Raw genomic sequence first — 14,972 nt, 5'->3', positions numbered from 1 at the left:
GAGAGAGATAGAAACATCAATGATGAGAGAGAATCATTGATTTGCTGCTGCCTGCACACTCCCTACTGGGAATTGAGCCAGCAACCCAGGCATGTACCCTGACCAGGAATTCAACTGTGACCTCCTGGTTCAGGGGTCAGTGCTCAACCACTGAGCACCACTGGCCAGATGAAAAAGTGCTTTTTATATAATAAAATACAATATTAAATTAGACATTGAAATGCTTAGAATGACTGAAAGCACATTCCTGGAATTTGTCCAGGAGTTGTGATCTGTGGTATCTTTGTCAATAAAAAATTTCAAAAACGTCCTGATTTTATGCCACTTGAATTTTGCTTTCATTTTTCTTGCAATAGGCTTAATGCTACCTAGAGAATATAAGCTAATTTCAGTATTAACTGAAATACACATAATTAGGAAAGTAATTATGTAAAGAGGATGTGTACATGTAAAATTTAAAGTCCAAAAAGAAAGTAATTTTTTTGTCCCTTTACTATTCATAATTACACCTACCATTGTTTTCTCTCAGCATGGAAAGTATAATGAAATTCTCTCATAGCATCTTTTGGGGAAAGATTCTGAGAGGATTTTTTTTTTTCTATTTTGAGTTAGTTAGTTATTTGGAGAAAATTGAAATTTTCTCAGATTAATTTCCAAAGTAAAATCTTTCTTGACATGGCTTTCAAAAAGGAATTTAAATGAAAGTTAAAGTCTTTAAATATATTAAATTTTATTTCTCAGAATAGCAGCTATTAGTAACCCCTGGGCACATACTATATTTAAAGGTCTCCATTTTTATGTTCATTTGGAGTTTTATAATAAGTATACTCATTCAGGCATGAAAATTATCCACCAGCAACTAATTAGGGTGTGATCTTGAGCTTATTTTAGGAATACATTTCAATTGATATTTTACTGTAGGTTTTTATTTAGAATTTTTGAGCTGTAGTTTTTATAATGCCTGTGTTTATCAGTGGTGGCTAACAGTGAAGGCTAAAATCTATATGTCTAGAAATCTAATTGAAAATATAGTTCATCATCTGGGCTTTGCAAATTTAAGCAATTCATAAAGCTAATATTCTAAAATGTCTAGACTTGATTAAATGTCAAATGCAAAAACAAAAACAAACAACAACAACAAAAAAATACAAACACCCACCCACCTTGAAGAGCATCAGAGTATTAATTCTATTTATTTTTTAAAATATTTTATTGATTTTTTACAGAGAGGGAGAGAGATATAGAGCCAGAAACTTTAATGAGAGAGAAACATCGACCAGTAGCCTCCCGCACACCCCCCCACAGGGGATGTGCCTGCAGCCAATGTACATGCCCCTGACCGGAATTGAACCTGGGACCTTTCAGTCCACAGACCGACGCTTTATCCACTGAGCCAAACCAGTTTCGGCCAGAGTATGAATTTTAATTTGAAATGAATTATTATGAAATTTTATATGACTGTAGAAATCTTTTTTCCTGTTACTCCTTTAATAAATCACATTTCTAACATTATAATTTCCTTTCATTAGCAAGATTTGTTGAAGAATGAACAAAATCAAGAAGAAATGATATTGGATTTACTTTGGGACCTCTCCTGCCAGAGCAGCATTTTATTTCCATCAACTCTAAGCGGGACATCTTTTCACTTACTCTCTAGGACTTCTCTTCATTCTGTTGAAGATCATTCCTCTATGGATGTAAAGTCTATATGGGATGATATACGATTACATCTTCGACGCTTCTTAGTGGTCAAATTACAAAGCCATAATGAAATAAACAATTTGCAGCAGAAAATTCTGTTGAAAAAGCAGTGCATACAACAACTCTTGTTTCTTTATCCAGAATCAGAAGTTATAGTCAAGTATCAAAATATACAGAACAAACTTCTGCAGAACTGCTTTCCTGCTTATAGCAGGGAATCAAATTTAGACGTCATGGTTCATGGATACCAAAGTACAATGCTTGCGTTATACTCAATGATAAAAGAGGATTTTAACACACTGCATGAAATTTTAGCTCCATCCTCAACAGTGAAATTCATTAAAGAAACTTACCTGGATACTGTTATAGAAGAAATGTCAAAATTTCTTGCAAATTTTTGTGAGCTGCAGTCCAAAGAAAGTGCTGCCCGAGTGATTAAAACAAGCAAGATTTCCAGCAGGCATAGAGGAGCAGTGCATGCTTTGGGTTAGTGATTTTTAAAGTTTCTGTTTGTCTTAACTTAAGGCTTTTGATATCTTTAATTTTCTAACATTTTTTAATTTAGTTAAACCTAATTGAAAATTTGTAAATAAATAAGAAATTAAATATTATGAAATTTATTTACACATTTCTCATAAGCATTCCCTTTTCTGTAAATATAGTAATAGAAGTGTTTTCTTTCCTGTTATTTAAATTATTACAGAAAATGGAAATGTAAACCAAAAATATTGCCAATAGAAACTTTGGGTTTTTTTATTGCATAAAATTTTCAAGGGAACTGTGTGTATGTGTATATATACATATACATATAAACATACATATATATCTATATAATGGAAAAGTATAATTTTTGATGCATTGTATCTTCCAAAGCCAAAGTATTATTAGGTAAAAATAATTATTGAAAATTTGTTGAAATTTGCATTAATTAAAACTGGAGGTTTAAGATTATAATATTTCAGTCAGCTAATTCCAATAAAGAGCTATTATGAAATACTAATTATAAAATTATATGTAATTGGTTACAGAGGCATAGCAATTTAACTACAGCTGGTTTTAAAAGTTCCTTTAATATTGCTATAAAGTATATACAAGTAAAAAATGATTTGAAAATCCCTAATTTTATTTAAAAAATAGAGACAAAGGAAAGAAACTATTGTGATGCAATAAACTCTTTCCTGTCATCATTTAAATTTCCCACCAGTGGAGAAAAATCAAGGCAAAAAACATAATTATTTTGAAAATTATGTTTAGATATGCTTTTACATAAAACTCAGGTATATTTCTAAATAGGGTTATAAACTATATTTTTTTAAGTATTTGAAAATTATCATTTGCTGAATTGCTATCTTTGACTTCATGATCACTTTATACAAATTTATATAGCTCACTATATTTTTGCTTGTCTTCCTTAATAAAATGCAAGAGTACCAAATAACTCTGATATATGAATTTTTAAATAATTAAATGTTTTCTCTTAAAATTTTCTATTTTCCTCCTGAAGTTGTAAAACATCATAGAACAGAGCTGCATCAGCCAATTTTAGATGATGTCAGAACATAAAATGGTTAATTCAGGAACAGTACAATTTTACTCAAAGCAAATAGATTTTCATTTTAATTGTTAACACAAATTTTAAAAGCACTACCTGAGTATACTTATTTTATAAAGTTTTTATATTCTCTAAAAGAATTTCTTTCTTATAACGTGTTTTCAATGTGAAAGTGTTTTATGTGCTAAAAATAATTTATAACAGAAGAAAAGATCCATATGGTTGAAAATATGTGTAAGTTGTTTGTAGTCTTTAAGGCTGATATTAAGGTGTTTTCCCATTTGTAAGAGAAAACTATGTGTGTCGGCTTTAATAACAAAATTTGAAACGTTTTCCACAAGTCAAGGTGCACTGATCTTTCTCAAACTCCTTTATCTGAACTTCGGTATAAATTACTTGTTACATGAATGAGTTCCATATGTCAGGCACTGTGCTAAGTACAATTCATTCCTTATTATCCTAATTTCATAAACAAGGAAAACAGCTTAGATTAGCTTGCCCTGGATCATGCTGTACAGAGGCAGGATTCATATGGAGATCTTTATGTCTCTAAGACCTATGTTATCAACCACTATGCTATCGGACCTTTTCTGAAAGTGTATAACTAAATGCTTGTCATTTGTAAAATAAATTTTAAACAGTACTATTTGGGTGGGCTCCCTGAAAGTTAAGTTCAGCTCTATGGAGCACTTACCATAAACAAGCTATTTAGCAGCTACCATGTCTAAAGTTCTGAGCTAGACATATTAAGGGAAAGGAAACTAAATGAGTAATTTCCGCTAATGCTGTATATACTGCTAACCCAGCTCCAAATCGATCAACATTACTAATATTTGACCCAGTGACCAAATTTTATTTATTAAATAAATACAGTTAAGATGAGTAAAATGATAACAATTTATTCATATTTATTAATAAAACTTATAATAATTTATATTTATTTTGAATAAAATCTAGATTGGCTTGAATGGGTTGAAATGTTTTATTATTTTTAGTGTATGTTTACCAGAGACCCAGTGCATGAAATTCATGCACTCTAGGTGGGGTGGTCCCTTAGTCTGGCCTGTGCCCTCTCTCAGTTCAGGAGCCCTGCAATCGATAGCCCCAAAGAAGTAAGTCCTGCCCATTCAGCTGGGGCTCTGCAATGGATTGCCCCTGCAGAGGAAGGCCCCACCCACCTGATGCAGCCCGCTGGTTGGTGGACTGGGCCTCCCTCTTTGGGGAGATTGTGGAGCCCCCCAATTGATCAATCACCGCACTGGCTGGTGGCCTGGGCCTCCTTCTGCAGGGTGATCATGCAATTAATTGTACTCTGCCGAGGGAGGCCCCACCCACCCGCCACAGCCCACAGGTCAGTGGCCTGGGCCTCCCTCTTTGAGGCAATCGTGGAGCTCCCCAATTGTTGATGGCTTTGCCAGTTGGTGGCCTGCACCTCCCTCTGCAGGGCACTCACGGGGCAATGGTGGGGGCCACCCCACCCCCAACCAATTGCATTGCATCCACCTTGGCTGGCTTGGCACCAGTGTGTGTTATGGAATGATCTGGAAGGTTGTCTGGATGGTGATTCTGCTGTTGGGTCATTTGGTCGATTTGCATATTACACTTTTATTATTATAGATATCTTTATGCTTGCCAAGTCTTTGATATTTTGTCTGAAACTAAAGAAAGACATTCCTTAAGTAATAATAGCTAACATTAGCTGGGTCAGACTTTGATGTACATTATCATATTTAACCTTTCATTATCTCATTTCCTCTACTCAGTAAGCTTGGTACCATTGTTTATTATTTGCATTGTATAGTGAGGAAACTAAGGCATTGAAATAATAAGTAATTTACTCAAGGTTCCCAAGTGAAGCTAGGATTCAGAATCAGGTCTGTCTTACTCCAGAGACCTTAATCTATGACAGTGTTCTACTTCCTAGTAAAACAGGATGGGAATAGCACATTCCATTAAAAACACTGTTCGAGACCTAACTCTACTTTAGGGGTCATTTTTGTTTTACTTTTCTCTAAACTGTCCTACACTTTTCTCATCTGAAAACTACATAATGCCAATTTGAAAGTGTTTGCTAATAATTCCTATTTTGTGATCTGTTAATATATCTTAAACTAGCCTGATATGTATGCTAGCCTCTTTTGTTTCAAGATTTATTGAGATATAATTAACATCTAAAATTGTATAAATTTAAAATGCACAGTGTTTTGATTTGATATATTTATATATTGGGAAATAGTTAGCATTGAAGCATTAGCTAATACTTCCATCACATCACATAATTATTGTAGTATTACTTTTTAGTGGTGAGGATGACAGTTAATATCTACTCTCTTTATAGCTCTCAAGTATCCTACCTAATAAAGAGGGGATATGCTAATTGACCATCACACCCTCACAAAGATGGTGGCACGCACAGCCAATAAGGAGGGAATATGCTAATTGACTTCTATGACCTCAAAGATGACAGCACCCACAGCCACCAGATGGCGGTGCCCAGTCCCCTTAGCCCCACCAGGATGGCAGGCACTCACCCCCAGGCAGGTCTGGCCGCTGCTCCACACACCTGCCTCCACAGTCCCCTAGTCTCCTCAGCCTACCGGCTACCCAGGGCCAGCCCAAGACACAAGCAAGCTTCAGATGTTGGCTGACCAGCTGCCCAGGGCCGGCCTGAGGTGCAGGCAAGCCTCAGGTGTCGGCTGCCCAGCCGCCAGGGCCACTCGAGGCTCAGGTAACCAGGGTCAGCCATGGCTTGTGCTGCCAGCAGTGGCAGCTGCAGAGGTGTGATGGGGGTGTCACCTTCCCCTGATCACCAAGTCACCTCCTGCCCCTGAGGGCTCCCAGACTGTGAGAGGGGGCAGGCCAGGCTGAGGGACACCCCCCCTCCCCACCTCCAGTGCACGAATTTTCTTGCACCGGGCCTCTAGTATAATATATGATTGCTAACTATAATAATAATTCAGCATATTTGATTACCAGAACTTACTTATCTTCTAACTGGAAGTTTATACCCTCTAACCAGTGTCTCTTCTTTTTCCTCATCCCTTGATAACTACCCTAATACTTTCTGTTTCTACAAGAAAATGGGCAAAACGTCTAACATTCAAAAGTTCTTTTCCAAAGGAATTGGTGTTATTTAAGTTCTTTCCACTAAAGGTTGTATAATCTGTAAAAATTATTTATTTTATTAAAAACTATTGGAAAAAAAGGCTGACTGTATATGTGTATGACAAGCGGGTGTGTGTTATGTGCTTGAGTAAATATGTAGTATTATGCATAAGCGCATATATCTTTATTTACATAAAATGTTTTCTGCTGCATGGACTCTATTTTTCTGACCCAATTATTCACCATTAAATGTTATAAGGCCTCTGAATTTTTGTTCTAAAGACAGTAAGACAAGTAAGATGGAACATATATTTTGTGAGAGAAAGTAGATACAATTTAATTTGAGTTCTATTTTTGCTTCCATACAGCAATAATTAGCAAATACTAAATGGCACTCAATTATTGACTTCCTCCCTTTTTAGAACACCTGTGTGTTCTTCCTAAGGATGGAAAGAATATTTCACTTGTTACAGCCTCTAATTATGACATTCAGATACTGAAGATGCTAGGTAAAAATGACTCATGAGGGGTCATAGGTCAGTTTCAGATTTATATACCTAATTAACCATCCAATCACATTTTTAAAACTGATAAACTGAAAAAGAAAGGATTAAGACACTGAGATTTTAAAATCATATTTTTTATCTGGAAAAAGAAATTGTCTAAAACTATATTTTAACAGTGGAATAAAAATTATTGCAACAATATTGAAAAATTTAGACTAAAATTATTCTAAAAGTGGACGATTCACTTTGCAGCTATTCTATATTAAACAAAGAATATGAACAAACAATAAACATGAGGTTGCTGCAGAGCAGAAGGCCACATTCTATAGAAAGTCAGTTGCTAATTTGCTATGGAACGTTCCTGAAATTTTTATGAATTTAGTTCTCCTCTGTGAAAATTATTTGTTACTCTATATTTTTAACTTATGAGCATAAAAATAAGTGCTAATTCTTAAATCTCTTGTTTTATATAAAAACATAGGTTTTGATATTATATGTCATGAATCTCTAAATTCTTGTTTAATAAATGGTGGGGCAAAAGGTTCATAGTTGTTGGACTTTATGACTGGTTGACTAAACGACTAGTCAACTGGTTACTATGATGCTCACTGACCACCAGGGGGAAGATACTCAATGCAGGAGCTGCCCCTGGTGGTCAGTGTGCTCCCACAGCCAACCTGCCATGGCTGGCCAACCTCCCTTGGTCTCTCTCCCTGGCTGGCTAGCTCCTCCTGGCCCCAATCAGGACTGGGTGAGATGGCCCTGATAGGCCCTGATTGCAAGCTAGGCCGAGGAACCTCACCCACACACAAATTCGTGCACTGGGCCTCTAATATGGAAAATAATACAATAATTAGTAAATAATAATATAAGAATAAATTCTATTTCATCTACTCACAACTGTAAACTTACTCTTGCACTATCCTGTATGGTCATTTTCCAGTGGATTATTTAAATGTTGAATATTACTACTCAACATCTTTTTCTTATGTTCTCAGAAAATATAATATTATATGTGGCTTTTGGTATATTATTATTTTGTTATTAGAATCTTAACTTTTTCCCCCCCATGCATTTTCAAGACAAAGAGGGTAAAAACAAAGATTGGTAAGAGTTCTTTAAAAATTGAATCTTTTTAACTGAAGATTGAGAATTTGAACGGTTGACCCAGCACTGCAACCTTCTTTATTAGGAAAATCAACTTGGAAAATGTACATTATGATAGAACAGTTTCATCATCATTAAATATAAGTATGAAATCTTTGCTGTCATTGTTACATCTAAGTCAAATATTTGGTATAAAGCATCTTTTGTCATTAAACATCTCCATCTCTAATTTTTGAACTTGAGAAATCTGCATCTTTTATATATGGGATTGTTAAAATTCTTTATCTAAAGAGTCATTTTCTGAGTATGGACTGGTCTCTGCACAGGAATTTATATAGAAGAAACTACTGGTAGCTTTAAGAGTCATGCAATCAATCTCCCACTAGTGAAAATAGAAAATAATTCTTAGGGGATATGGGGGAGGGAGGGAGGGGGGAAAAAAAAAATCATTAAAATATGTAAAAAAAATAAATTAATTAATTAAAAAATAAATAAATAAATAAATAAATAAATAAATTAAAAAAAAAAAAGAAAATAATTCTTGACTTAGGTAGGGTAAAATGTTTAAAACCTATAATGGATTTCCAGTCAGAAGTCCCTTTGCCTCTGTGCTTGTTAAAATTTAATCTCTATTTCTTTGTTTCTACATATATTTTTAATTTGCTTCTGGTCTTACCAAAGCATTTATATGAACTTTGATGGTTAGGCTATCTGAATAAAGATCAGGTAAGGAAATGAAAAATTATTGAAAATTATCAATATGTACAGTATATTGTCTCAATCTAAAGCAAAACTGGTTCATGTCTGTTTTTGAAATTCCTTTGCAACATTGAGTAAAAAAAAAATAAAGCCTTTGTCTATTATTTAAAGATAAATATAGTCTATCCTATTACTAGTTTAAGCATAACAGAACAATAGGAAGTACCAAGTTATCAGGTAATAGCCAGTGAGAGATTAGGATCTAATAAGGGTTTGTAATTATGATGACAGTGATATAAAAGACTAAGTAATTTGAATTTTTTATATTTTAGATTTCTGTAACATGATATTAATATACTGAGCTGATTTTAGGATAACTATAATAGCATTATATTACTTTTCCTCTAAGGTAGAAATTACTGTAAGTTTAAAATTCAGTATTCACATTTCTTTTTAGCAAGAAATAACAGTGCTAATTATAATGATTATTGGAGTAAAGAATTGTTGAGGTTTGAGAAATAATCTATCCTAAAAAGAAGAGAAATTACCTCCAAATATAATGAAGACTCTTGTCAGAGAAAGTTATATTATAAAATTGTTTCATAGTGTCTTCCTAAACCTTTTTTTCCAAATTATACAAAAATCAATTATAATCATCATTGTAATGTTCTTTAAAATTTTTTTTTATATCTTTATTGTTGGAAGTATTACATATGTTCCCTTTTTTCCCCCAACAATAAAATCATAACCCTTCAGCTGTTTGAAGAGGATGTACTTTTAATGGGCATTCTGCTTATCATTTTTCTTAGTCATGGTTACAAAAGCCGTAAAGCTCACAGTGATTGGTACATTGGTCTAGTTAGTGGAGCCTGGGCCCTGAAGAGAAATAGGAAGATATAGCATTCACAGCCCTTTTAAGATTTAATAGCTAAGGTTTAATGTGGAATCAGTATGTTAAAATGAGAATATTTCTTGTTCAACTTTATAGACAAAAATTTCTGGACAGATTTGGGTGAAGCCTATGGTTAGTCAGTCCCTCTAAAGAGATTTGTGTTGTCTTTATTGAACTTGAGCAGTTGGCCTTAATATTTCATTATTTGGATTAAACATATGGAAATTTATACAAGCTTTCCATGTTTATTGATGAGTGATAATCTTGTGTTTTGCCTTATTTTCTTGACATATACAGAAGAAAACAGAATATAAAGCCCTTGTAGGGATTTGAGTTACAAAAGATACATACTTCCTTGACTTTTATGACTACGTATATCTGAAAACAGAATTACTAAAAAAACAAAATTTAGTGAAGGTCATTTTGTTATGAATCAATGTGAATTTGTTTTTTTACTTTTCGTTAAATTTTTATAAGGTTTCAGGGACACAAAAAGGAAACCAGAAATCAGACAGATGTTGGAAAACATTAAATACCCTGATAAGGTTTGCATCCTTGTGGTTTTCTCTGCTGTCCTGATAGTTCTTCAAGGTTCTGTCATTTTCAATCAACAGAGAGTACATGTGATCAGTATATCTGATAAACTTGTCAATGCTGCTAAAGCAGGATTCCCCAACCTATTCAATTCAGACCCCACTGCTTCATTTCAAGTATCATCTTGATAAGACAGAGTCATGTCACGGGCATCTGTGTATAGCCAGCTCAGTCTACAACTAATTTGTGCAGGAAAAAATTAAATCAGGAGGTAAATTATTTCATGATTGCTCATTCCCAACAGAGTTGGGCATCATTCTGAAGAAAATATCAAATAATTGGTTTCAGGCCGTGTCAGACACATGCAATTCCCTTCTCTAATGGCTGTGTGTGGTAGCAGCAGGCCTCAGGGGTCAGCAAAGAACTAGAAATAGCTTAGTGCCAGGCACCGCAATAGAGAGAGGGAGCACATAGGAAATGAAGTGGCAATAAGTACAATCCATAGGGGAAATGTGCTTCACTTGGAGTTTAATATATCGGTTCAGAATCTGGCAGGAAGCCATGCAACAATTGTTTACCTTTTTGTCAGCATCTGCATCTGTTCTGTTTTGTAAACAGCACTTAACTCTCAGTCTGTAAATGATGGAATCAATAATAACTGTTAAGGGATTTCCTTAACACCCCCCCTCTTTTTTTTATTCTGTAACAAATGTACGCTACAAACAATGTTTGCCTTAGATTAACAAGAAACAGATATTAACAGGGTCAAAAGGATTTGTTCAGGAACATTTTATAGCTTCTTAGGTTTACAGTAATTATATCTGTGTGATTTGAATGTATTTTGTAACCTATCCAAATTAAACTGTTAAAAAAAATGCTAGCAAGCAGTAATGAAGATGATTTTTTACAATTATCTTAAGTACTGTTTATAGAAAACTGCCGGCACTGTTTGTAATAATTTAGTTCTGTGCAATATTGTATATTACAGCTGTTATGCAGAAATATTAAGTTGCCTTTTTCAGTTTTAGGAAATTAGTGATTATAACCAGCAGAACTAATTATTTTAAACATACAGTTATTAAAAAAAAATTACACACCACAGTGAGACATAAAAAAGGGTCTATCTGTGACTAGTGGCTATAAAACTAAATGTATCATTAGTAAATGCAAAAGAAAGAATAACACTACTCCTAAGTTCACTGTCTTCAGGGACCCCAGAAGATGGATGCTGTCATAAAATGCAGGATTGTTATAGTAGTTATGGCATCACTTAGAGTGAATATCACCAAGATCAGAGGAACACATGATTGCTAATGGGATCTGTGCATGCATCTCCCCACGTACTACTTTGAAAATTTGCTCCTTAAAATTTCCCCATACACAATTGCTACGTTTCCTTGTTTTTACTTTATGAAACTACTTCATATCTCATTTAACCCAAGCCTAATTTTGTTTTCTTCTGTTTTTACTTATCTAATAAGCATTAAATCTTGAGCTTTTTGGTAAATTTTTCTCAATGTATGACTTCTTTAATCTTTCATTCAGTTACCATAAACCACAAATGAAATTTGAGTCATTTAATTAAAATTTATATTTTTCTCCCTTTTCTAGAAATCTCCTACTTCTAAGTGTTCAGCATGAATTTTTCAATTTTCTTGGCAATCACTTTGTTGTTTCACTTTTATCTAAATTATTTTGGTCCCCATTTGTTGGTAATTCGTCATATTTTTTTATTGAATGGATTGAATTAGAAATTAGAATTTGTTAATTTGGATACTATCTTTCTTAACTCCTCTTGAGACTAGAATGAACTTTAGCTTGACTGTACATACTCATTTATTTGACTGTACATACTCATTTATTATATTTGGCATGCTATCACTGTGTTTGACTAGTTAACTGATAGTAATATATATGCAAACAAACTATATGTACATTGTAAATTCAAGGTTATAACTTAGAATATCTAGATTTTGGTACTTTCATCATCATCTGAATCATAATCCAGATTTCATAAATTTAGACTTCAAACCTATTTACTTGAATGAAGTATAGTATTTTTTAGGCTTAGAAAGTAGAAAAGCGTTGCTTTTTGTAAGTGTACATTCTATCCTAAGATAAACTACATTACTAATTTCATTCCATTATGACATTTACATGATTCAATAAAATACAAATATAAAATAATATTTAATACTATTACTTATTTTGATCTAAAATATAAAGAAAAAATCATATATAATTTATATTTTACTTTTTATTGTTGAAAGTATAGAACAATTTGTCTCCAGATTAGAGTCTGCCATTGAGAACCATAGACAAAATTTAATAGTCAATTCTCATCTTTTATAATTACTTTCTTTACCAAGAAAAATGGTCACATGTTATCAAATATCTCTACAAATTTTAAGTATAAAAAGGTGACAGACTTTAGCCTTCATTGTCTGTGCTTTGCCTCTTTAAAAATCTACTTGATAGAAATTATCTCTTTTGCTGTCACATGTTAAATAAGTCACACCCTAATCTTTTAACATGCAAGTTTAAAACTGTTATGATTGAAATTTTCATATCAAAGGTCAAAATGTTCAAAGTTTTATAATTCCTAAAATAATCCAAGTGGCTATCCTGTATGAGGATAGTTATTAACTATCTCTAGCAGAGCTTGAAAATTGTAATGGTTATTATATCCTGATGGACTATGTAAGGCACTCATGGAGTGATGGGTGTTGTCTATGGATCATTAGCTAATTTTTAAAATATTGATTCTTAAAGGTACTCCTTTGTTGTATAACGTGAAGGCAATAATCATTATTCCCCAAGCAAAGGGAAAATTAAGTGCTAATTAGCAGGTTATGAAGTGTGCAATTGTAGTTAGAGCCTAAGCAGTATTTTCCCATTGGTAGCAAGTGCTATCTGGGGACACTAGAGTCAACAAATTGATTGCTGATAACTAATTGTGTTTCCAAACCCTGCAAAGTATTATTAAAGGTCATGTTGTGACTCAATACCATAGCAAAGCTTGGTATTGAAATCTTAACTTACAACAAAGTTTGAATTTTCTCCTAAATTATTTTAGAGTTTATACTATGATTATTTACATATATGTTTATCATTAATTACACCTTTTCCTTTAAATACTTGAAGTTTTTATTTAATTATAGTTTATTTCCATGTGTGTGTGTTTTTTAATTTATGATAGATCTCTGGGGGGGGGGGGGAAAGATAGATATAGCCCTATTTATACTAATTTGAAAAGAAGTTGCATGTAATTAGCTTTCATAGTCATCAAATAAAATTGCTTAGTTATCAATGTCTTTACAGTTTGGGGCATCTAATATTTATTGGTGATGTGGTAGAGATGATATATTTCATGCTTAATTATTATGCCATAGATCAAAATCTTGAAAATTGGCTTTTAAGATATTTTAAGTTGGTATCGCTATGAAATAGGGTTGAGTACTGAGATTGACTTTTTAATATCACATGGACATAATTCTAAATGTTAACTTTGATTTATAATTCACATAAAAGAATTCTGAAAAGGCAGTCTCTGTTAATATAGTTTGTGTTTTCTCAGGAAAAGAACAGATTTGTACTTTCCCCCCCCCCCCCCAATAGTTAGACTTCATAAAATCTGGTCTTCATCTTGAAACACTCACAAAAATAGAATTGTTCATCTAATATCACTTTGAAATCACTCATGCCACTTTGTGATAAAAACAAAGAGACACAGCTGCTTCCCCGATTTATCACATCTAGCCTCCTAGCCTCCAAGTGAATTTCAAGCGAAGAATTCTCTCTTTGGCATACTGGAAATCTTGGCTCTCCAAACAACTGTAAATGGCTGCTTTCCAACCCTTTGCTTGGTATGAGTGAAAGCAAACTCCACCCGTGATTAAAGAGAGGGACTTTACAATTTTCATCCAGTGTACTATTCATTGTCCCATTTGAGACAAGCACCACAGGGCAACCTTAGTCTGATAGGAAATTCCCATTTCTCGCTCAGATTTACTTCTTCTCTGATCCTTCCTCTTCAGACACTTTGGAGAAATGTGATCTTATCAATGAATGCTTTATTTAAGGTATCTTTAAGGGCCTGATAATATTCTGTTTATTTCACTTGTTAAAATTAGAGCAGTTTATTTCACTTGTTAAAATTAAGCTGATCTAATTGAGGCTCTTTTATCCCTTAGGCTCCTTTGAATTTTAAGTGTCTATGATCACAATCCTTGGTACACAGGGTGAAACCATAGGCATCTCCCACAGCATTCCTTTGCAGGGCTCTGTCACTTTGGACCAATGGTGAGGAAGTCTGGCTCTGAGATGTCTAGCTCCCTGGAAGATGCCAAAAGTTGGAAAAATCAGAATGGGCTCTTCCTCATTAGGAAGGTACCCACATTTGCTTCTCAAGTGGCAGGGCCTTCCTTCTGAACCCTTAGGAGAAATCAGAGAGCTTCTTGAATTGAGTTCCTCTAAAGATAACCAAGAAGGGGACAAGGAATGCTTAATGGGTGAGTAAGAGCTTAGAAGCAGGACTTGACTGTCAGATAGATAATGGAGTGTGAGTGCTGTGGAAGGAGCTAGAGCAGAGATGAGACATTCCTGCTGATGACCCACCTTAAGGAGAAGAAGGCCTTAAGAGGAAGACTGCATCCTGATTTGTAGGGTAGTGGGGTCTCACCTGGGACTTTCCCAGTCAGAGAAGAACCCAAACTGCTATGGTCAGGAGAGAGGAAGTGGACTGGAGGGGAGGCAGCTCCACTTCCAACATGAACACCAGGAGCATTTCTGGAGCCCTGGTTTGTTTTGTTTGTTTCAGAAATAATAATATAAATTTGTGGGGGGGAAAATGAAAGCCTTGAACATATTTCTTTTT

General features: G+C 34.0%; 1 protein-coding gene across 1 annotated transcript in view; it reads left to right on the top strand.

Annotated features, from left to right (window-relative positions):
• Positions 1-14,972, top strand: part of KIAA0825 (KIAA0825 ortholog) — a 319,903-nt gene that overhangs the window by 56,402 nt on the left and 248,529 nt on the right. The window contains exon 4 of the mRNA XM_045571737.1: positions 1,530-2,187. Within this exon, the coding sequence (XP_045427693.1) occupies positions 1,530-2,187 (658 nt within the window). The remainder of the gene's footprint in view (positions 1-1,529; positions 2,188-14,972) is intronic.

The sequence above is a fragment of the Pipistrellus kuhlii genome, unplaced genomic scaffold, assembly GCF_014108245.1.
Source record: "Pipistrellus kuhlii isolate mPipKuh1 unplaced genomic scaffold, mPipKuh1.p scaffold_m20_p_4, whole genome shotgun sequence".
Lineage (NCBI taxonomy): Eukaryota > Metazoa > Chordata > Mammalia > Chiroptera > Vespertilionidae > Pipistrellus > Pipistrellus kuhlii.
The sequence above is the reverse complement of the archived record's forward strand: the minus strand, read 5'-3'. Positions and strand labels throughout refer to the sequence as shown.